Consider the following 25,080-nt stretch of genomic DNA (forward strand, 5'->3'; position numbering starts at 1 on the left):
TCAGCATGAGAAGGAAGAAGAATCGCTAGAGGGACCTGGTCACTTCCCTCATTGGACCTAAAAGGTACCTTAGACATATTTTTAGTGAAAGAGGGGAAGGAATCAAACAACGGGGTGTTAAAAACGATAAGAATTGCGGGAACAAAACGAAAAGATGCACAACAATGGAAAAGGAAGAAGCAGATATAGGGTTTCGATATACAGGAAAGTTATAAAATTTGGGATTACACCCTCACATCCCTATTTATAAGAATTCGGGCATCAAAATTGAGAAATTGGCTCATCATTACATGGCATCGAAATCGAAGCGGTAGGACCAATTAGGAGACCCACGCAAAATAATGCGACGCATCGGGAATACGCGTCATGATGACGCATGAGGTCGTGACGTCACCTTGATTCATGAACGGCACAACTCTAAATTTTGCGGCTCATGAAGGGCCATGTTGCCAGCTCGCCTTAGTCATCACGACCTGATCAACTCGTCCAATTGTTTTGGCCGCAATGAACATAATCCGCTCATCAAGCCCGCCTAAGGCCGACCTCAATAAGCGGAGGGACTAACTATATGGGTCAAAATCTGCCCTAAAATATTTAAGATAAGATAACGCTAAAGAAAGAATTCGCGAGCCGTCGTTAGTCGAGGTAGACCAGGAAGCAACGAGACTCATAGTCGAAGAGTTGACGAGAGCCGTGGTTGAAATGTCAATAGTGGTCGAGGTCGAGCACCATTGATGAAGCTATAACGGCTAGTTTTCGAAATAGGATATTAAAGAGAATATTCTAGTAAATATTCTATGCACTTGTACTATTAGGGTTTATTAGAAAAATGTCTCATGTAAATAGAAAAAGAGACAATGATACGGGTCATGCGATACTCATTTGTAAGAACCGACTTTGACAAAAGATTCTCTCTCTTGCTAAGATACTAACACTACATTTTAATCAAGATTCCTGTCTATATTATTCCATACTTTCCATCATATTCGAGAAGAATTCGAACATTAAAAGTTTTGTCTGTCACTCATCATTGTTAGGAGGAACAACCATCTAGCTCATCCTTTATTGGGTAAATCACTCCTCATATTTACTTAAATGTCATTTATTATTATTAAATAATACATTATAGCTCATACTTTTTGGAATAGTTATTGCATACTGTTATAATTTTTCTACCAGATCTATTCGATGCTAATCACGCTTTCGGAAGTCACATCTAGAAATATTATTATTAACTAGGTTTAAACTATTATCACATAAATTTAATTATTTAAACCAAAAGTTATATTTTTTGGTCTAACATGTGTCACGTTCCTTTGTCAATCTTCCATATAATTCTATTTTCCGTGCCGAGAAAATCTCAGTACAGTCACCCAAACCCGCAAACAAACCAAGATGGGATCATATTTGAAATCTGAATCATATTGTTAATTAATTGCTGATGTATTGAAGATAGAGAGAAAATGTTTGTAGTGAATGACGGATGAATTGGTATTGGAGTATGACTTTTTTAGTTTTGTGTCTTGAGGCTGTTGATTCTCTTTTTAACCTTTATCTTGAATTACAATCATAATTTATCGTTATACTGTAAGGTGGTGAAACAAATTATTACTGCCTCATCTCGATACAAATTATCAAAAGGGGGTTCTTCATTTGTTGCAATTGATGATAAACTAGAAGTTGAAAGATGTCATGGTTTCAGAAATTTGAAATATTACATTTCACAAATGATCTCAAGCGTGGTCACAGACCTTATTACAAGCAGAATCCACACGACTGACGCTGTGGCTGGGAATTATTTAGAATAGTATTTAATTGAACTGCGGTTACCACTAACACGCAGTTGGTGCAGATTCAATAATTCTCACTATTCCCCTCCCCCTATGTAACAATAAAAAAAACAGTAGACATGTTTCACAAGTATTTCTTCCAGAAAATCAGTAGCTCAGCGGGTGGTGGATTTTAAGGCATTTTGCCTATAGATTTTGAGCTTTGACACAAGCATATCATGAGGAGAACAAATTTGTTTCACCAGTGTCAACTCGTTTAAACTTGTGACACATGAATAAAGTAGTGGGGTGTTTTCTGGAACCAAAATCTTCACACCAAGGACCTCTTCATATGCTTTATGAGATCCAAATGTTGTAACCAGCAAGATTTGTAAGATCCCCAATTCATTTCCATGGATTTCAGGATTTCCCTCTTCCACAATTCTTATTTTTTCCAACACTTCCTCTTGAGCCTTCTCTTGTTCTTCTCCACTTGACTTCCACAGCTTAGCCGTGCTGGCTATAAGATGCTGTATATATTAGAGCAAAGTTAGGAAACAAATTGTATGTATCTGTAAGTATGAAGTGGTCAAATAGTTCAACATGACTAACCTGATCAATGTAATTAGCCCAGAAACGAACTATGGCTCTTTCATAGGGATCTTCTGGCAAGATTCTAGGTCCGGTCTTCCAGGTTTCATCGATGTATTCAAGAATGACGAGCGACTCTGAAACAGGTTTACCATTGTGAACAAGTACAGGGACCTTCTTGAGAACAGGATTGTACTTGAGCAGCTGGGGACTCTTGTTGCTCAAATCTTCTTCAACATACTCATAAGGTATGCCTTTGATTTTGAGAGCCAGTTCTACTCTCTTAACAAAAAGGCTACCCCATGTTCCATGTAGAATTACTTTGTTTTCCTCAGCCATTTTTCTTAATATTATTATTCATTCAGCTGTTAATTTTCTGCTTGTAGTTGGTCCTTTAAGTAGAGTCCCAACTCCCAAGTAAACTTTATGTTAATTAAGACTTTTCTTGCATCAGCAGATATCGAACATCGGAGTTTCCACACTTTCCATCCCAATTTCAAGAGTCAAAAGAATTTTTTTTTAATTGCAATTTGATCGTATGCCTTTTAAATATTTTAAATTGTTAAATTTGGAGTATAATTTATAGTACTTGTTGTGTAGTATTTTTTTTTTTTTCCAAAAAATATAAAGATTTTATGTCTGTATTTACGGTCAAAATTAAAAAGTTTGGCTCTTGAAATTCGAATACGGCCGCAGAAATTTGGACACGGGGAGTATATTACAAAAGTAAAGTTTAGTTATCTTTAGAATTCAAACAGAAAAATGATTAGTAGGTGGCACATTTCGACGCCATTTCTTGGGGCTCAAGAGTCAAGATCCCTTTACTTTTTAATTCCTTGTGCGCCCACCAAAGCCATTACAGTCAAGAAGTTACAAATTTAAAATGGAGTAGGTTCGGAATCAACAGCAACGGAATAATAAATTACTAACTACTTGTTTAGGCGTCGCTTTCTTGGAGATAAAAGTAGGATTTAGTTGGTCTACACCTGAAGAGAGGCACGTTAAAATTGCAGAAGTACATGAAGTTACTTCTGGTATTTTAAATGGTTTCAACGTCAAGTAAGTGGCCGTCAATCCGGGGAGGAGCTAGAGCTTTGTTAATAGATTCGGCCGAACCTAGTAGCATTAGTGCAAACTGTATATTTATCTTAAAAAATTCATTGAATACGTATAAATTTTTACTTTGAAACCCAATAACATAAAAGACTAGAATATCGAACCCTAATAACTTTAAATATTGGCACCACCTCTGTTGTCAAATAGCTAAAATGACAATGTTGTGAACTAAGACTGAGAATTCCAATAGAAGCAGCACTTGGTGAATTAATCATTTTTCTAATCTTTGACGGGCAAAGTTACCTGACGTCCAATGTTGATACGACGTAGTATGCTCGTAAATTAATTGACATGCGGCTTGTTAGAGCAATAGCTGACCTAGATGACATCATTATAGAGAGAAAAAAATGAATTTAAGCAAATTACTAAATTCTAATTAGTCAAGTATCCGGTGACCACAAAAACATAATTTAAACTAATAGAAATTTGCACTAAAAATTAGTGATTAAAGAATGATCACGTCCAACTCTAGTTCTAAAAAGCATAAGCGGTCGCTGCAAATATAATCCGGTCTAAAAGTCCGGAATCGAATCCCACAGAGAACTAAGATTTTATTATAATTGTTCAATATCACTAAAAAGACAAGTTCAAACAATTTCAAAGTTATAAATATTAAGATTCTTATGTCTAACTAATTAACTAACAAATTAAAGTACTAAATTAATAAATATGGATATTAAGAGTTGGAGACAAAATTGGGAAAGCCGAGAGTTATGATTTTCCCAATTGTCGGAATCCTTCCCGCTACATCTCCTACAATTTCGCCTAAGTATTCTCTACTGATCATGAGCACTCGACTTATCGTAATTCTCTCTCGAGCAACTACAATAATTTACTAGTCATATTCTCTCGAATTACGCTAGCTCGTACTTTGTCACCGCTCACTTTGATCACGTCAATATTTTGTTATCTCTAATCCAGCTTTTAAACTCGCTGTATTGATCTCTCATATACCTTGGGAATGATGTTGTTCGACAATAACCTAAATATGCACTCTTTCTCAAGCAATACATAATAAATAGACATAGTCAATTGATGGACATTCAATCAACAACGATAAACACGTAGTTGAACAAGTAGGGATATTCAAAGGCAAAATTATATTAAAACTTAACAAGAATTCATCATTCAATAGGTTCCATTAAACACTACATTAGAGAGTTTAGCTACTCATAATTGTATAAACAATCATAGTAATATTCAAAAGCATTAAACTACAAATTAAAGAAGAACGGAGAGAAAAACTCTTGTGATTCGTGCTCCAGAGTATTCAGTAGTCTTTTGCCTCTCCAATAATGCCTTACCCTAGAAAAACTAACTTTAAGAGGTATTTATAGGGTTGGGGAAGAACTATACATGTCCAAAAATAGTGAGGAAATATAATTGGCTCGGATAGCAGTGTCAGCGCGAGGCACTGTCAGAGGCACCAATGTTTCTGCGCGGGGCACTGTCTGGGGCGCCAATGTTTCTGCGCGAGGCACTGTGTGGGGTGCCAATGATAGTGCCCTGGACAATGTCTTGCACTATCTATGGCCATGACTTTTCATCGCTTTGCACGTCTTCTTTTATTACTCCATTTTGAGGCTCTGAGGTACCATTTCGTGCAACTTTCCTCCAATTCATGTCCAAACATTCCTACACGTGAAATAAGCTTTATTAAGCTCAATTGCCGCACAAATTAGCATCCAAACAATAAGAAAGTAGGGCAAATAACGTCTAAATATATGAAATTATAGCACGACATCAACACCCCACACTTAAAATGTTGCTCGCCCTCGAGTCAACCAACTAAACACTTCCTCTTCAAGGACCCAACAACCCACACATTCATAACACACTACACCTATGACCATGGTTGATAGCAACAATTAAACTTTAGCATATGCATTCAAAATACACTTTCCGTACTTATGCCCAATTTCAAAATGTCAAACATAGGAACAACATGGCTATAACAATCCTACCATCGATAACTAACTCAATGTCACAATGCAACCAAGGCTTGAATACTTAATATAATAGAGAAGTCTAATAATGTTACCTATCCTTTGTGAAACCATGTGCCCTCACACTAAAACAAATGAATAAGCAGTTCACACATCCAAATCACATGATCAAATATAATTTAAGGACTCACACATATGAAGAAAAAGAACTCACTTTCTCAAAGAAGTGATAGCATCAAGGACAAGGATAGAGTTTTGGAAGCTCAAAGGCCATTTACAATATCTCAAGCTAAAGAGTTGCAGACTAAGATTGCCAGACTTCAATGGAAAATAAACAAACTTTTAATTGTAGAGGAAGAGCTCAAGCCCAAAGTAGGTGAATTATCCAAGTTTTACAATTATTTGGTGATCCAAATTGAAGTTCAAGAGGAGGAAGATTGGGCCACCAAATTAGCCCTTGAAGTCTACCAAAGGGGCTCAAAATGAGCTTAAAAGAGGTCCAAAAGGGGGTATTTCAAAAGGATCCCAATTAGAGTCCAAACCAATGGCTCAAACTAGTAGTTTTAAGGTCCAAATCTGTCCCAAAGGGATTTGGCCACCCCTAGCTAATTTTAATGACTTTTCTTACTTCTTAGCAACCACCCTACCTAATTGTAATGACTTTTTATGCCTTAGCAGCCATCCTACCTAATTTTAAGTACTTTTTATGCCTTAGTACTCCTATAAATAAGGAGTTCTTCTCATTCATTGAGACACTTCATTATTGATTAAGTATATCATACTTTGAGAGTTCTTTTTAACCGTTGTTACTTGTGCTTTGAGATTTATCTTTCAACCTTTACTAGTTCATAGTTCAAGGTAGTAAGATTACTTCCTATTGTGATATCCTTAATTTCTTTGTAGTATTCTTAGAAGGCGATTAATACTAGTTATTAATTGTTGTCTCAAGTTACTCGTAAAGCGGTTAAGATCTGAATCTATTATTTTGATTTGCTTTTAAGTAAAGGCGTTTGAGTTCTTCAATAAATCAAGACGTTGTTGCTTTGATCTTGTCAAGGCTATAGAACTTGCGTTCTTGGAAGTTCTTGAAATTCATTCCTTGAATTTTTCCATATCCTTTATTCTCTGCCCTCTAGTTCTAGTTGTTCAATTTCTTATTGTTATTACTTCCGTATTTACTTTTCAAATTCTTACTCTAGTTTGGATTCCCGACCTAGTCGTTATCAAGAAGTCACATATACAAAAAGGTACCATAAGCTTGCCCATTACGTAAACCTCTACTAATGTAGACCCGCTCGATCCGAAATCAACTAGGACTTTCTATGATTGTAATATGGGCTAAGGGACAGGTAGGATATATTTGGGATATAGTAGCTAACCCTCCTAAGCACTTTAATACATGGCGTATTCAATTTTAAGCGTAATTCATTCAATCCACTTCAATCATCACAAGATAGCTCACCCCAGAATATTTTTCCTTCTTCTTTACGTACTACTTCATATCACATCCACTAGCAAAAATAAGAAACCTTTATTTATTCAATTCTTCTTCTTTTGTTTTTCTTTTTTTTGTTTGTATTTTTGCCTTGCCGCTAGTGGATTTTATTTTAAGCACAAGTGCATATTTCTTCCTTCTATTGGTTCTACTCAAAAGCTACCCCAAGTTTCCTCATTACTTCTTTCTAGCGCTTTCTTTGTAATTCAAGTGCTTTAAGAGGTCTAAGGATCAAAATGATTCAATTAAGAATAAAAGGGGATAGACTTGTAATGCGGGTGCCAAAAGAAAGGTTTATAGGCTCAAAAGGGTAACTAGGGGTGATTTTATTTGTGATAAGCAACAAAACTCAAAAAGATCAAGGAAAGCCTAACATCACTTTTCAAACTAAGCAACACCTAGAATTTGGTTTTAATTCATATTTCGCAAGTTCTAGACTCAAATGCAATAACATGGACTATACAAAGAACTCACTTCACACATAGCACATGACACACTAAGGACATTTTCATTTGGACTCTCACTCAAACAAGTATTCACAAAGCCAAGAGATATATTAAGCATAAAGTACAAAGTGAACACAAGTCAAGTAACCGAGACATAGGAGTTATACCACATGCTATTCATTTTTACCAAGGCATCATCATATATTAAAACTAAGGGAACGTGAAACGCATGCCAGAACCTAAGTATGCAACCATCAAACAAGTCAAAGGATGCAAATCACATCAGTTCTTCTCTTTTATTTCCTACATACTACTCTAAAAGTAAAAATAAAAAAAACTACTACCCAGCTCAAGTTACATCCCATGAAAAATAACCGAGGCACTAAGAAAAACCACGGGGGATTATTACTACCTAAGGAAAATAAAAGACATGTTTTTGTATTTTTTTCTAATTTTTTTGTATTTTTTGTTTAGACTTAAATCCCTCAAGAAAACTATCTAAGAGATCCATCGTTGGGAAAAGTCCAAATTATTTTTTTAAAAAAAATTATCAATTAAACTAACACAGCTAAAATAGCATAGAAAGTCACCCAGACAATCTCCTCACCCCACACTTAAAATTGTGCATTGTCCCCAATGCACAATATAAATAATAAGAGGGTAAAAGAAACTTTCTGGTAGGCCAAAGGCTGAGGCACTAGCAGCTCATGGGGTACTCAGACTTCTCCCGAGTATTTTTCTTTGTATGGGCACCCCACACTTAGTTCTAACTATCTAACTTGTTGTTGCATCCTTCCAAAAGCTATATTTCCCATGATCCTAAAAAATCAAAAATGACACTACAAAAGTAATACAATAAGAAAATAATTAAAAAAAAACTAAAAATAAAAGACAACAGTAAAGTTGGGTTACCTCCAAACAAGCGCCTGATTTAACGTCGCGGCACGACATGAACCACTTTCTGCCTCCACCTTGAGCTTATGAATTTAACCTCAAGTTTTGATTGAAGCTTATGATTATACTCCTGGGGTGGTATAAATTCTTGTGAACCAAATATTAAGTAAATTCTCATGCACCTTTTGGCTCTCGACCAAGGAGTGTCACCTTGCCTACATGACCTTGAATATTTCAAAATACAAGGCTCATATACCTCTTCCCGTGACTCCTTTTTATGCTCATAAGGATCAATTCTCATTTCACCATCCGAACATAATGTAGAGAAGTGTTTGGAATGAGGTCTGACGCGCTCAAATACCTGAACTTTAAGATTTTTAGCCTTCTCAACATAAATTATACTAGAGTCAACTAAATTTGTATCATCAATGTCCTTACCTGACTCTAGTATTATTTCTTCAACATTGACATCATCAAATTCTAGTTGGTTAAAGTGTTGGTGTTCTACTCTGGACTCCTCCATTGGCACCTCCATTTCTGTCTCTAATGCACACTACTCCTGGCTACTATCCATACTATTAACTTGTTGAGCATTAAAAGCTTCAACTATTTGACTCACTTGAGCCTCCAAGTTGCGAATAGTTGCCTCTTGCCTTTGTATCTGCAGTTGTATCTCATTATTATTTTCCACAAGGTACCTTAGCATATCCTTGATCTCCTTCAGGTCATCATCCCCGGGTCCTTTGTTCCTATTTACTTCACAAGAAAAAGTAGAACCATCATAGTAAGGGGTTGGGGGAGGATAAGAAATATAAGCACAACCATGAAAGTAATCATTTTGACCACCACACACATCACACACATTCCATAAATAAAATTGAGTTGGTGCACATAACTCGCTTTCAGGAACGTTTTGAAAATTTTGCCACAAGTGATTTCTTTTACAATATGTATACGGATCAAAAGTAAAATTACCAACACCTAAACTTCCATAATTCCAAGATGTCATATTTCTCAAATCAACAAGTAAAATAAAATAAAATTAAAAAAATAAAACAAACAAAATAAAATAAAAGTTCAAACTTGAAACCTAGCAATATATATATAGCAACAACTACACCGTTAGTTCCCCGGCAATGGCACCAAAATTTGATCACGTCCAACTCTAGTCTTAAAAAGGATAAGCAGTCGCTGCAAATATAATCCGGTCTAAAAGTCCGGAGTCAAATCCCACAGAGAACTAAGATTTCACTATAATTGTTCAATATTACTAAAAAGATAAGTTCGAACAATTTCAAAGTTATAAATTTTAAGATTCTTATGTCTAACTAATTAACTAACAAATTAAAGTAGTAAATTAATAAATATGGATATTAAGGGTTGGAGACAAAATTGAAAAAGCCTAGAGTTATGATTTCCCCAATTGTCGGAATCCTTACCGCGACGTCTCCTACAATTTCACCTAAGTATTCTCTACTGATCATGAGCACTCGACTTATCGTAATTCTCTCTCGAGCAACTACAATAATTTACTAAGTCATATCCTCTCGAATTACGCTAGCTCGCACTTTGTCACCGCTCACTTTGATTACGTCAAAGCTTTGTTATCTCTAATCCCGCTTTTAAACCCGTCGTATTGATCTCTCATATACCTTGGGAGTGACGTTGTTCAACAACAACCTAAATATGCACTCTTTCTCAAGAAATACATAATAAATAAGCATAGTCAATTGATGGTCATTCAATCAACAACAATATATACGTAGTTGAACAAGTAGGGATACTCAAAGGCAAAATTATATTAAAACGTAACAAGAATTCATCGTTCAATAGGTTCCATCAAACCCTAGATTAGAGAGTTTAGCTACTCATAATTGTATAAACAATCATAATAATATTCAAAAGCATTAAACTATAGATTAAAGAAGAACGGAGAGAAAAACTCTTGTGATTCGTGCTCCAGGGTATTTCGTAGTCTTTTGCCTCTCCAATAATGTCTTACCCTAGAAAAACTAACTTTAAGAGGTATTTATAGAGTTGGGGCAGAAGTATACATGTCCAAAAATAGTGAGGAAATAACATTGGCTTGGATAGCAGCGTCAGCGCGAGACACTGTCAGAGGCACCAATGTTTCTGTGCGAGGCACTGTTTGGGGCACCAATGTTTCTGTGCGAGGCATTGTCTGGTGCGCCAATGACAGTGCCCTGGACAATGTCTTGCACTGTCTATGGCCATGACTTTTCATTGCCTTGCACGTCTTCTTTTATTGCTCCATTTTGAGGCTCTGAGGTACCATTTCGTTCAACTTTTCTCCAATTCATGTTCAATCATTCCTACACGTGAAATAAGCTCTATTAAGCTCAATTGTCGCACAAATTAGCATCCAAACAACAAGCAAGTAGGATAAATAATGTAAAAATATATGGAAATATAGCACGACATCAAAGTATACGGTGACAACTTATTTGCATCCACATATACCAACACATTTTACAAAATTAATTACTAGCTCTGTGGGTAATTTGAAGCCACTTTGTCTGAAGACGTTTGTTAAGAAACATAACCATCATAAGGAGGAACTTCTTTCAACACCGGCAACTCTGTTAAAAATTAAAATTGTTACCCGCAAATGAATAGAAGTTACTAACTTTTAGCCAATAAATGCTGCATACTTTTTATGGAGAAATTCAACTTGATAATTGAACTATAATGACAACCTAATCTGATAAGTAACACGGCCCCCAATTAAGTTCCAGCTCTTCAGATTCATTTCTCTCAAAAAATAAATAGAGCACTATATTTTCATAAAGCACTATATTTTGGAACCTAATTACCACACGTAACTATAATTTGTCTAATTATTATTTGTAGCTAATGCATTAATATCCTGTATCAACGCATACAATCGCACAATTTGTGTCAACTGTATATGTTCGCGCATATGGTTGTATCAATGAATACAATTTTAATGGAAAAGTTGTATCAACCTATATTCATTCGCGCATAATGGTTGTGTCAATGAATATAGTTGTGATGAAAAAGCTATATCAACTATATTTTTCAGGCATAATGGATATATCATTGAATACAGTCGCGCTTAATGACTGTATCAGTGAAGCTAAAAATGGAATTTGAGGAAGAATAAGGTGTAGTAATGGCTAATGATTTCTTTTGGTCATACACAGATGAGCCTCATGCTTCTCATAGAAGGCAAATCCTCTCTCAGTATCCTCAAATTGTTGTATTGATGGTGTTGCTTAATGGGTCGTTTTAGATATGGATTATAAATCTGGGCTCCAAATGCTTGAATCTTTTTAATCATTTTGGTGCGAATTTTATTCAAGAATCTTTTGTTGAAATATTGGGGTTTTATTATAAGAAATATCAAATTATGGTGGATGTCTACTCTTCCTCTATGATATTCATCTCAAATGCTTAATGACATATTCAATGATATATTTTTTATGTTTAATGACATATTCAATGACATATTTTCTTCACTTTTCATGCCTATATAAAGGCCTTATAATAGATAGGAAAATACACACAATTGAAGAAGAAATAAGAATCTCTCCTCTCTTTCTCTCTATATCCCTTAGCTTATTTTTTCTTGTTTCATATTGTTACTTTGAGTTATATTTTATAAAACGTTATCAGCACGAGACTCTACCGTCTCAAGAAGCGCTTTGAGAAGACTATGGTATAACTTTTCTCCTCTTTTAATTATGACTGATATTATGAAAAGAAAGTTCGTTGCCCTTGAAATTTCGGGCAAGAACTATATGACATGGGTGTTGGATGCTGAAATCCATTTAGATGCAATGGGTCTTGGAGACGCCATTAAAGACAAAAATAAAGCATTTACCCAAGACTGTGCTAAGACCTTGATCGCCATCACCTTGATGAAGGGTTGAAGATAAAATATCTCACAGTCAAAGATCCACTTGTTTTGTGGAATGGATTAAAGGAAAGATATGACAACTTAAAGTTGGTCACTCTTCCACAAGCACGATATGATTGGGCTCATCTGAGGCTCCAAGACTTTAAGTCTGTTTCTAAATATAATTTTACGATGTTCAGAATTACTTCTAAATTGAAACTTTATGGAGATACTATCACTGACTATGATATGCTTGAAAAAACGTTCACAATGTTTCATGCCTCCAATATGGTCTTGCAACAGCAGTACCGAGAGAAAGGTTTCAAGAAGTATTCTGAGTTGATTTCTCTTCTCCTTGTGGCTGAACGAAACAATGATTTGCTCATGAGAAATTACGAAAATCGACCCATTGGGTCTACACCATTGCCTGAAGTGAATGAGGTGTATTCCCATTATTCTAAGCGTGGAAAAGGTCGTGGTCGTGGCCAAGGAAGAAATTTTTCTGGTGTTAATCACCCCCCAAAGAAAAATAACCACCAAAAGTGGAAAAGGCCAAAGGCAAATGGTTCAGAAACTAAATGTTATCGTTGCGGTGGAAAAGGGCATTGGGCAAATATTTGTCGCATACCAAAATATTTGGTTGAGCTTTATCAAGCATCTCTAAAGAATAACGCCTTGAAGCTAATTTTATCTATGACAATAAATTTTACATCACCCACTTGGATGTGGCAGATGTTTTTGAGCACCCTGATGGAAAAATAAACCACTCGATCGGTGATGGATCTGTGGTTAAAGATGATTGAGTAATTTGATTTTTATGTTTTCCTATTCGTAATATCTAATGAATAAACATCTTGTAATTTTTATTGCACTTAATAATACTTATTATGTAGTTCTTAAAAATATATTTATTTCCGAAATTTCATAAATTTTACAAACAAGGAGTAATATCTAAGTAATTAGTGTCTTAGTCTCAGTGATCTTTTAACGCCTTTTGATTTTCCTTTACGTTACTTTAATTCTCTTTAAGAAAATATTTACAAGCACCCTGGAACAACTTTTGTTACTTCACCCTCAATATTTTTTCATGTACATGGATGAAATATTATGAATAAAAACAAAAAGCAGCTTAGTATGTTCTTTTTCTTATACGGATCAATTGTTTTTCATACAATGTGTAGGAAAATTCAAATAACTTATACATGTAAATAAATTTATTGTAGTTGTATTAATTATATGCGTAATGTACTTATAATTGTATTATTTTTGTTGCGTAATTATTTGTATAATAATTAGAATTTGCCAGAAAATGCATTAAAATGTCACTATTGAATTATTGGTTTAACTTTATTTCTTTTCCTTTTTCTCTAAATATACTAATATTTATTCATATACTTCTTTTGTATGTCAAACCATGGGAAGAAAATATGGATATCTTTCAAAGCAAACTTGGATCAAAGTTCAATTGTAAAAATATTTGCTTAATTGATTCATGTACAACACATACAATATTCAAAGAGAAGAAATATTTCTCTCATTTAAGTATGTGTAAGACAGATATTACTACAATTTCTGGTAGTAGTAATCTAATTGAAGGCTCTGGAAGAGCTAATATAACTTTGCCTAAGGAAATAATACTTATCATAGAGAATGCAATGTTCTCCTCCAAGTCCAAGAGGAACTTGTTGAGTTTTAAAGATATCCGTCGAAATGGATTTCATATTGAGACAATAGATGAGAATAATCTCGAATATCTCATCGTTACCAAGAATGTCTCTGGCCAGAAAAGGGTTATTGAGAAGTTCTCATCTTTATCTTGTGGCCTGTATTAGACAAGAATTAGCGCAATTGAGGCACATTCTATCGTAAATCAAAAGGTTTCTAATTCCAATACTTTTGTGCTTTGGCATGATCGATTGGGACATCCTGGATCAATTATGATGAGACAAATTATAGAGAACTCAAATGGGCATCCATTAAATAATTTAAAGATTCTTTTAAATAATGAGTTTTCTTGCACTTCTTGTTATCAAGGCAAGTTGATTATTAGACCATCACCAACAAAGGTTGGGATTGAGTCCCCTACGTTTTTGGAACGTATACAAGGGGATATTTATGGACCTATTCACCCACCTAGTGGGTTGTTTAGATATTTTACGATCTTAATATATGCATCTTCTAGATGGTCTCATGTGTGCCTATTGTCATCTCGCAACCTGGCGTTTGCAAAATTAATGGCACAAATAATTCAATTACGGGCACAGTTTCCCGATAATCCAATTAAGTCTGTTCGACTTGATAATGCTGCTGAGTTTTTATCCCAAGCATTTAATAATTATTGCTTATCAATTGGGATATAAGTAGAACATCTTGTAGCTCATATTCACACTCAAAATGGTCTTGCAAAGTCTTTGATTAAACATCTGCAATTGATAGTAAGACCGCTACTCATAAAAACAAAATTATCCACTTCTGTTTGGGGCCATGCCATTTTGCATGCAGCAATGCTAATTCGTCTCAGACCGATAAATTATCATAAATATTTTCCGTTGTAATTAGTTTTGGGTCATGAACCTAATATATCCCATCTAAGAATTTTTGGATGCGCTGTATATATGCCTGCAGCACTGCCATATCGCACCAAGATGGGTCCCCAAAGAAGGTTTGGAATATATGTTGGGTTTGAATCGCCCTCCATTATTCGCTATCTCGAAACATTAACGGGAGATTTATTCACTGCTCGATTTGCAGATTGTCGATTCGATGAGGCATTTTCCCCAAAATTAGGGGGAGAAATTGGTGAAATCAAACGGAAAATTTTGTGAAAAAATCCATCATTGTCTCATCTTGATCCACGTGCCTCTATTTGTGAAAAAAGGTGCAAAAGATTATCCATTTATAGAAAATAGCAAATCAAATGCCGGATGCATTTACAGATCTGAAAAGGATAACGAAATCACATATCCCTGCAGAGAATGTTCCAATCCGTATTGATGTCCCTGTTGGACAATCTTCTAGTGTCATAGCTAATGAGTCAAAAGCACGCCTAAAGCGTGGCAGACCATTGGGTTCTAAGAATCGAAATCTTAGAAAAAGGAAAATAAATGATCAAGATGACACTACGAAAGAGTCTCATAAAGAAACCTATGATTTAACCAATCCTGAGATTCATAAGGATATCGATGAGCCTGAGACTCAAGAAAATAAGGAGCTATCAATAAATCCAATCGATATTGAGACAAATTTAAATCGATTGAATATAGTGGTGGATTATGTCTTTGCATACAATGTTTCATCTAGCATTATGCAAGATAATGAGGATCTTGAACCTCAATTTGTTGGAGAATGTTGACAAAGACGTGATTGGCCAAAATGGCAAGAAGCAATCCAATCTGAGTTGGATTCACTTGCGAAACATGAAGTTTTTGGGTCTATAGTCTAAACACCTAATGGTGTTAAACTTGTTGGCTATAAATGGGTCTTTGTACGTAAAAGGAATGAGAAAAATGAGGTACAAAGATATAAGGCATGCCTTGTTGCACAAAGATTTTCATAAAGGCCTGATGTCGATTATAAAGAGACGTATTCTCTTGTTATGGATGTTATAACGTTCCGTTATCTCATTAGTCTTGCTGTCCATGAAAAGCTTGACATGCATTTAATGGATGTGGTTACAGCCTACCTTTACGGCTCACATGATAATGAGATATACATGAAAATCCCAAGGGATTTAAAATGCATGACGCACATAATTCAAAGTCTAGGGAAATGTTTTCAATTAAATTGCAAAGATCTTTGTATGGTCTAAAGAAATCAGGAAGAATGTGGTATAACCACCTTAGTGAATATTTATTAAAATGAAGGTTATATAAATAATTTCATTTGTCCATGTATTTTTATAAAGAAAACAACATCGGAGTTTGTTTTACTTGCCGTATATGTTGATGACATAAACCTTATTGGAACTCTTACAGAATTTCAAAAGGCAATTGATTATTTAAAGAAGGAATTCGAGATGAAAGATCTCGGAAAGACAAAATTATATCTCGGTTTGCAAATTGAACATTTGGCAAACGGAATTTTTGTTCATCAATCTGCCTACATAGAAAAGGTATTGAAACGGTTTTACATGGATGGAGCACATCCATTAAGTACTCTGATAGCTGTTCGATCACTTGATGTGAATAAGAACTCGTTCCGACCTCAAGAAAAGAATGAAAAGTTTCTTGGTCCTGAAATACGATATCTTAGTGCAATTGGTGCACTAATGTATCTTGCTAACACGACAAGGCCTGACATAAATTTTTCAGTTAATGTCTTAGCAAGATATAACTCTGCTTCTACAAGGAGACATTGGAATGTAATCAAACACATATTGCGGTATCTAAAAGGGACTACCGATATGGGCTTATTTTATGGAATTGATTGCAGTCCCGATCTTGTTGGTTATGCCGATGATGGGTATTTATCTGACTCACACAAAGTTCGATCTCAAACAGGCTATGTGTTTACATGTGGAGGCACTGCAATTTCTTGGCGATCGACTAAGCAATCAATCGTGGCTACTTCATCTAATCATGTTGAGATAATTGATATTCATGAAGCAAGTCGAGAATGTGTATAGTTGAGGTCTGTAATACACCTTATTCGAGACAAATGTGGTTTGAAGTGTGATAAACTACCCACAATATTGAATGAGGACAATGCAACATGCATAGCTCAATTGAAGGGAGGATTCATAAAACAAGATAGAACAAAGCACATTTCACCAAAGTTATTTTTCACACATGATCTTCAAAAGAATGGTGATATCAGTGTGCAACAGATCCGTTCAAGTGATAATATGGCTGATTTGTTCATCAAATCTCTACCGACATCAACGTTCAAGAAACTAGTGTACAAGATTGGGATGTGAAGACTGAAGGATGTGAATTGATGCTCTTATCAGGGGGAGTTAATACGCGATGTACTCTTTTTCCCTTACAAGGTTTTGTCCCACTCGGTTTTCCTTGCAAGGTTTTTAATGAGGCAACCAAAAGGCGTATTCCTAAACCTGTGTACTCTTTTTTCTTCACTAGGATTTTTTTTTCTAATAAGGTTTTAATGAGGCACATTATCTATGGACATCCAAGGGGGAGTATTATAAGAAATATCAAATTATGGTGGATATCTACTCTTCCTCCATGATCTTCATCTCAAATGCTTAATGACATATTCAATGACATATTTTCTATGTTTAATGACATATTCAATGACATATTTTCTTCACTTTTCATGCCTATATAAAGGCCTTGTAATAGATAGGAAAATACACACAATTGAAGAAGAAATAAGAATCTCTCCTCTCTTTCTCTCTATATCTCTTAGCTTGTTTTTTCTTGTTCCATATTGTTACTTTGAGTTATATTTTATAACAGTTTTTCATCTTTCAGAATTTTCTTAATAAAGAAGGGGACAACTGCACAGAGGTGAGAAGGGGAGAGATTGCGGCTAGGGTTAGAAATTCCCATAGAGAAGGTATTTGTTATAAAACCCAAAGTGTAGCTTTGTATTATAGTTATTTTAAAGCGTATTTATTTATTTATTGTAAATATAGTATATAAGTTAGTTATACCCTGTAATCTTTTCAAAAAAAAAAAATATATGAGATGATAAAGGTAAATAAACAAAAAAGGATAGACTGAAAACCCAGAGTCAAAGATCGTCTCAATATTACTATAACTACAGATGTGCCGTAAATCCATAATAAATGGTCTGTGATTGTTATGAAAGAAATTTTTTGAAAATAAGTGATTTTCTTACTTACTAGTATTTATAAGTAAACATAAAATATTATTCTAATAACATTTTTATATAGTCTAGACAAATACTAGGAAAAATAGTCATATTTATCTTTCTACTTTCGAATATTGTCTATATTTACCCTCTATTATACTATGCAGCTAAATTTATCCCTACCATTATACTATCCAGTCATATTTACCCTTACTTCTAGCAAACTTTTAAAATTATCCCGAGTCCTGACGGTTATCCACAAAATCCAACAATTCTTTTATTTTAGGCATTTATTCTTCTCCTTTATCCATCATTTTTGGAGTAGGAAGAGGAAAAAGAGAAGCAGGAGACGTACTTTATTAAATATATAACCAATATCTTTAGTTATTATAAAAAAGTGAGAGAATCCCAAAATTATAAATCTTCATACTAACTAATCACATCACAATATGTAGTCCCCGGTAATATCGACCAACTTAATTCATATCTCTACATTATGCATTGTCAGATCTTGAACTACTTTATGCATATCAAAATATTATAGACTGTATTTTGATAAACACCTAGGGGAGGATCCACGTGGAGGGGCATGGGACACGTGAACACATGCTCCCTTCCTTAGATTGTGTATTACAGTGATATTTATCGGATAAAGTACTTATAAATTCATGTCGGAACCCATGCTCAAAACAACATTTGGTTTAGTGGTGGCTTCGCGCACCTTTGGCCCCTAGGTCCAGTGTTCGAATCCTGTTCCGTATAACCCCAAAAGCCAGTTTTCTATTTCTTTTTTTCTTTCTTTTCTGTTTCAACTGAAATCCACCCTATCTTTCTTTTCTGTTTCCTTTTTTATCCGTGCGTTCTTCTGTTTTTTGGTTCACTCTATGACATATCTTTTAATTAAATTTTTGATTTTTTTGGGATTCTCTTTCATTTCCTTTTTCTTCTTTTGTGTTTTCTTCATTTTCTTTTTTGGTTCAATCATTGAGTTTCAAAAACTAAAAAAAAATGAATTAATTTGAATCTTTTCAATGTCAAGTTCCCTCTTTTTTCAATTACCATTCTCTTTTTGAATAGTTATTTAATTTTAATATATCGAGCTCAATATTTGTAACTATAAATAATGATGCTATCATTGAGGTAGGGAAACTATTTAGACATTTGTCTATGGAATGATAAATTTTTGTAATAACAATATTGATTGTTATTTACTTGTCAAGTTATTGTCATGGCAAAATTTTAAAGGACCAAATCAAACGGTGATCGAATAGTGGTGCACCAATCCTCCTGAAATCCTCGATCTGTCTCTATAAACACTTATACAAAAGAAACAACCAAAGAATCATATGATTGCTTTTGAAGTTTACTTTGAAAATATTACCTAATTAGTAGTATTTCATAGGGATAGACAATATTATTTGCGAACTTGGATTCTCCCACACTTTCGAGTTGTATATATGCATTTTGGTCTTTCATCTTTGAAATATCAACATTGGTTATGGTCCGCAAGTTTAATAAACGTGCAAAAGATAGAACCTCGTGTATTCAAAGTCAATTATGGTCCATTAGGATGACATTTAGAATTTAATACTGATTTTATGCTCTTTCATCTTTAAAAGATCGAGTATTTTCTTTTATTAGTTTGGCTTCTCTCGATCTCTAACGTTTTATGGAGCTATCAACGTTATACTACTTTTCTTTCAAAAATTAATGAATGAAGGATAACAATAAGTCTTAAATAAAAGAATATGGGAAATTGTAGATAACTTTTAAAAGTTTGCTAGAGTTAGAGGTATATTTAAATATAATTATAGGGATAAATTTGGTTTCGGAGGTTAAATTTAGTTGAATAGTATAATATTCTCTTCACATTCTCATTACCGCGCTTTTCAACATTCTCATTACCCCTCCACTCCCTGCATATTTGCCATGATCCAATTTCACTAATGAACTCTGTCAGCTGCCACCAACTAGAGCAGAAATTCTCAGCTTTTGGGCGCAAATTCATCTCTTCCATTGCCTTAGTTGATGGCACATCTAATTTCTCAGACCAGCACCCTATTCAGCTCCTCAATGCACGCACCAACCCCAGAAATATTGTTCACTCAAAACCCGAAATTGCGCATTCCCATCTCATAAAGACCCAGAATCTTGAATCCAATGTATATGCTGCAAACTCTTTGCTTGATGCTTACCGTAAATCAAGAATGGACAATGCGGCGAAGCTGCTTGATGAAATGCCTAACCCAAATACATTTTCCTGGAATCTTATGATTTCAAATTCTAATAAAGCGTTATTGTACGAGGATGCTTGGAGGTTATTTTGTAGGATGCACATGTTGGGGTTTGATATGAATATGTTTACATATGGTAGTGTTCTCTCTACTTGTGGTGCTTTAACATCTACATTGTGGGGTGAGCAGGTTTATGGGCTTGTGATGAAAAATGGGTTTTTCTCTGATGGATATGTAAGATGTGGGATGATTGAGTTGTTTTCAAGAAGTTGTAGGTTTCGTGATGCTTTAAGGGTGTTTTATGATTGTTTGTGTGATAATGTGGTTTGTTGGAATGCTATTATAGCAGGAGCGATAAAAAATAGGATGTATTGGGTTGGTTTGGATATTTTTAGCCGAATGTGGGGTGGGTTTTTAAAGCCTAACGAATTTACAATTCCTAGTGTATTGAATGCTTGTGTTGCACTCTTGGAACTTCGGCTTGGCAAAACGGTTCATGGAGCGGTGATAAAATGCGGCCTGGAAAAAGATGTTTTCGTGGGGACTGCTATTGTTGATTTGTATGCAAAATGTGGGGTTATGGATGAAGCATTTAAGGAATTCATGCAGATGCCAGTCAGCAATGTTGTTTCTTGGACTGCCATGCTAAATGGTTTCGTCCAGAATGGTGATCCTCTTTCTGCAGTTGGAATCTTTGCGGAAATGAGGAATAAAGAGGTCGAGATAAACAGCTACACTGTCACTAGTGTACTTACTGCATGTGCTAATCCTGCTATGGCAAAGGAAGCAATCCAAATCCATTCTTGGATCTATAAGACTGGGTTTTATCAGGATCCAGTTGTTCAAAATTCTTTGATCAATATGTACTCGAAGATAGGGGAAGTTTCCCTCTCTGAGGCAGTCTTTGCAGAGGCTGAAAATCTGCAGCACCTAGGTTTATGGTCTAACATGATTTCTGTTCTTGCCCAGAATAGTAATTCTGACAAGGTAATTCATCTATTTCAAAGAATATTTCAGGAGGACTTGAAACCTGATAAGTTCTGTTGTTCTAGTGTCTTGGGAGTTGTAGACTGTCTAGACTTGGGTAGACAGATACATAGCTACACTCTTAAATCGGGTTTAATCTCTAATGTTAATGTGAGCAGTTCTCTTTTCACAATGTACTCGAAATGTGGTAATATAGAGGAATCATATATCATATTTGAGCTGATTGAGGATAAGGATATTGTCTCATGGGCCTCAATGATTGCTGGTCTTGTGGAACACGGTTTTTCAGATAAAGCTGTTGAATTGTTCAGAGAGATGTCCGTGGAGGAAGTCACTCCTGACGAAATGACATTAACTGCTATCCTTAACGCATGTAGTTCTCTTCAGACCGTGAAAACTGGCAAAGAAATTCATGGCTTCATTCTTCGGCATGGTGTTGGTGAGCTCGGCATTGCCAATGGTGCCATTGTGAATATGTATACAAAGTGTAGTGATCTAGTTTCGGCGAGAAGGTTCTTTGATATGTTACCCCTTAAAGATAAGTTTTCTTGTACTTCCATTGTCACCGGGTATGCTCAAAGGGGTTATGTGGAAGATACGCTTCAGCTATTCAAGCAAATGCTGATGGCTGATTTAGATATTTGTTCCTTTACAATTTCTTCCATTCTTGGGGTTCTTGCTCTTTCTAACAGATCTGGCATTGGCATCCAAGTGCATGCATATTGTATGAAAATGGGATCACAATCAGAAGCATCGACAGGAGGTTCACTGGTTATGATGTACTCAAAATGTGGAAGTGTTGATGATTGCTGCAAAGCATTTGAAGAAATCTTGGCACCTGATTTGGTGAGCTGGACTGCTATGATTGTAAGCTATGCTCAAAATGGAAAAGGGGGAGATGCTTTGCAAGTTTATGAGTTAATGAGGAATTCAGGAATCACGCCTGATTCAGTGACTTTTATTGGTGTTCTTTCTGCTTGTAGCCATGCTGGTTTGGTTGAAGAAGGGTATTTCTTTCTAACTTCAATGATGAAAGACTACGGAATTGAGCCTGGTTACCGTCATTATGCCTGTATGGTGGATCTTCTCGGTCGCTCTGGTAGATTAACTGAGGCTGAGAGGATCATAAGTGAGATGCCAATGAAACCTGATGCTTTGGTCTGGGGAACACTACTTGCTGCTTGTAAAGTGCATGGCGACGTTGAGCTAGGAAAACTGGCAGCAAAAAAGATCATAGAGTTGGAGCCAAGTGAAGTTGGTGCATATATCTCATTGTCAAATATCTGGGCCAGTGTCGGCCAATGGGAAGAAGTCTTGAAAATAAGAAGTTCAATGCAAGGAACTGGGATAGCGAAGGAGCCCGGATGGAGTTCTTTGTGAAATACATTCAGTACAAATAAGTCTTTGCATGTCGCTCTTTGCTGGTTAGCATATTTTTTGTCAAGGTGGAGAACTTTCAAAATAACTGGGGGAGCTACTGACACAGAAATAAAATGGATGAAGATTTGTACTGTGCATATCCTTAGAGATATAGCATCATATGTACCAATCCTTGGACCTCTTCTACACGGTGTCCCTACCATCCAGTTGGATAATTTACCAAAATTTTGGTCATAGGGTGTCGAACCTTCAGTTTGCCTCTCCTGGAAAGGTTTCCTTACATCATATGCTGTAGTTTAGGAGTTGAGGAAGAAGAAAATGTTTGACCACACTTACCATTGGATATGTGGAGTGCATATCCAATGGTGAGTCGGATATGTGGAGTAACCGACTCCCCCCCAACCCTCCACTTTTTCTTACGTATTCCTCTTTCAATCATGCAAACTCCAGTTCAACCCAAATGGCTATCTTACTGGTGTGCAAGAGCGGAAGGTTGCAGCAAAGAGTAATTGCCCTGCTTCTGGCATAGTCCTAGCTATGAGTTTCTCCTAGAGCTGATACCCTGAGAGACTTTGGTGTTCCGCATGGTCTCTAAACAGCCCTGTTCTCTCCTTTCATCATCTGTCTGCTCGCCCTAAAGTCAAAACCTAAGAAGAGTCTCCATACCAATGGTGAGACAAGTGCCTCCACCCACCCCCTTCCCTCGTGCAAAGAATGTTATTTTCCTTCACATTATGGCGTATCTTCCAGTTGCCTTTCTATTTAGTTTAAGATAGTAGTATATGTTTCATTCCCTGTTCCTTCAATTTTCTTGGTTCCATGGCGTCCCCTGTGATTTATGCCATATCAAGAGATTTATTAACTTCAGGAGAAATTTATGCTGCAGATCACGGAACTGAAGCGATCCTGGACTGGACAATTTACTTTACTCAACTCAGGTTTCATTGCTTGCCTCTCTACTTCTTTTCAGTTTTATCATGGATACTTCATTTTTCATTCTGAACAATTACTGGAGCTTATTTTTCCCTAACGGGGATGGATTCGAGGAGCAATGGGCATTTAAATGCAAGATCAATCTTCAATTTCCTTATCTCGTCTAGAATGTACCTTCTTTTTCCCAATCTTGCCATTTCTCACACCATTCGGTTAGTACTAGCACTAACCGGAAGGTCCAAAACGTTCAGTGGACTGTAATAAACCTGCCTTTCTTGCCTCTTTTACTTAGATCACAGATTGATCATTGAAGAAACCACTGAAAGTATGCTTTAAGTTCTCTCCACGGAGTATCCTTCTTTTTTTCCTTTTTTCTCTTATTTTTTAAGGTGGAGGAATCAAAGTTCAATTTACCAATTATCAGGGAGGAGCCGAAGGAAAACACAAATAATTAAGTTACCCCTGTGCTAGCTCAGAAGCTTGCAAGTATATATTGATTATATCAAATAAAACTTCTGTTTCATTTTGCATCGGTGCTCCAGCACATACATGGAAAGCCAACTTCTCAATCACTTCTTTCTTGTTGCAAAATGAATGAACATAAGGAGATTTAGATTTTAGTTCTGAACAATGTCAAAATTCTTATGATTCTATAATTAGATAGTATACTGAATTTTATGACTTCATACTTTTAAGTATTGAAGGTAACAAGTTTCAGTTAATGAGTGGTCTATACCAACGAATTGTTTTTTTTTTCTTTTTTCAGATGTCGCTCATTAGTTTCTCTTGAGGACAGTACTGACAGAAGTTACAAGAAGAACATTAGGGGATGCCGATCGTGGTAGTCGTTCTTGTGTACACACTCAATTACAAGCAAGCTAGGTTCTGCTATGGGACTCCTCACAGTCCATGTCACTCCATTAAAGCCCGTCTCAGTCCAGTAACTCTTATGTACCCACAGCAGGGGCGGCCCGACGTATTTTGGAGCCTAAAGCCAAACTTTAATAAGGAGTCTTATTGTTTTAATTTTCTTTTTATTATTTGAAGTCAATTTTTCTAGCTTTTTTAGATGCAAAGTTACTAATAATTTTCTTATAATCAATTTCTCCTAATAAATTTTTCTCAATTGACAATATAGCTAACCCATTTAATCTCTCTTGAAACATTGTTGATCTTAGGTAAGATTTTATCAATTTTAATTTTGAAAAGCTTCTTTCCACTGAAGCAACGGTAATTGGAATTGTTAACAATATTCTATAAGCAATATAGGCATTTGGAAAGAATCAAGTCTCTTTATTTGATTGAGTATATCAATTAAACTATTATCTTCTACTTGTACTATTTTCCTTAATACTTTCAACTCAGAAAATAAATCTAAACCATCAATATTGGATTGATTATTATGCTTTAAGAAAAATTCAAGATTAAGGCAATGTGTTTTTAAATTTTCATCATTTAGTGATCTTAGTTTTTTTACCACTAAATCGAAAATCAAAAATATTTTCATATGCTTCAAATTGTTCAAATCTATTTTGAATTGAAAAAATAGCCTTGTCTACTATGTATAAAATGTAATCAACTCTAAAGGATTCTTCAAGAGACTTTGAGATTTCATTATCAACATTCTCATCAAA

General features: G+C 35.4%; 3 protein-coding genes across 3 annotated transcripts; 2 read left to right on the top strand and 1 right to left on the bottom strand.

Annotated features, from left to right (window-relative positions):
- Nucleotides 1–1,696: 1,696 nt before the first annotated feature.
- On the bottom strand, nucleotides 1,697–2,811 carry LOC104109351 (glutathione S-transferase U9-like). The gene is made up of 2 exons (XM_009618617.4): nucleotides 2,382–2,811; nucleotides 1,697–2,299 (listed from the first exon to the last, which is right to left on the bottom strand). The coding sequence occupies exons 1-2, from the start codon at nucleotides 2,697–2,699 to the stop codon at nucleotides 1,946–1,948; spliced, it is 672 nt and encodes a 223-aa protein (XP_009616912.1). The 5' UTR covers nucleotides 2,700–2,811; the 3' UTR covers nucleotides 1,697–1,945.
- An 8,600-nt stretch (nucleotides 2,812–11,411) lies between these two features.
- Nucleotides 11,412–12,899, top strand: LOC138899772 (uncharacterized). The gene is made up of 2 exons (XM_070186463.1): nucleotides 11,412–11,467; nucleotides 12,338–12,899. Exons 1-2 carry the CDS (start codon nucleotides 11,412–11,414, stop codon nucleotides 12,897–12,899), a joined length of 618 nt encoding a protein of 205 aa, XP_070042564.1.
- A 6,563-nt stretch (nucleotides 12,900–19,462) lies between these two features.
- On the top strand, nucleotides 19,463–24,602 carry LOC104109350 (pentatricopeptide repeat-containing protein At1g74600, chloroplastic). The gene is made up of 3 exons (XM_009618615.4): nucleotides 19,463–23,184; nucleotides 23,400–23,451; nucleotides 24,213–24,602. The coding sequence occupies exon 1, from the start codon at nucleotides 19,859–19,861 to the stop codon at nucleotides 22,511–22,513; it is 2,655 nt and encodes an 884-aa protein (XP_009616910.1). The 5' UTR covers nucleotides 19,463–19,858; the 3' UTR covers nucleotides 22,514–23,184; nucleotides 23,400–23,451; nucleotides 24,213–24,602.
- Nucleotides 24,603–25,080: the final 478 nt, after the last annotated feature.

This window comes from Nicotiana tomentosiformis, chromosome 10, assembly GCF_000390325.3.
Source record: "Nicotiana tomentosiformis chromosome 10, ASM39032v3, whole genome shotgun sequence".
Lineage (NCBI taxonomy): Eukaryota > Viridiplantae > Streptophyta > Magnoliopsida > Solanales > Solanaceae > Nicotiana > Nicotiana tomentosiformis.

What these genes read in the sequence shown, in the direction of transcription:
- LOC104109351 (XM_009618617.4), bottom strand. Translation starts at nt 2,699, where the DNA reads ATGGCTGAGGAAAACAAAGTAATTCTACATGGAACATGGGGTAGCCTT. An exon ending in GGGCTAATTACATTGATCAG is followed by an intron (nt 2,300 to 2,381) that starts GTTAGTCATGTT and finishes TAATATATACAG; the next exon opens with CATCTTATAGCCAGCACGGC.
- LOC138899772 (XM_070186463.1), top strand. Translation starts at nt 11,412, where the DNA reads ATGGCTAATGATTTCTTTTGGTCATACACAGATGAGCCTCATGCTTCT. An exon ending in CCTCATGCTTCTCATAGAAG is followed by an intron (nt 11,468 to 12,337) that starts GCAAATCCTCTC and finishes TACGATGTTCAG; the next exon opens with AATTACTTCTAAATTGAAAC.
- LOC104109350 (XM_009618615.4), top strand. Translation starts at nt 19,859, where the DNA reads ATGAACTCTGTCAGCTGCCACCAACTAGAGCAGAAATTCTCAGCTTTT.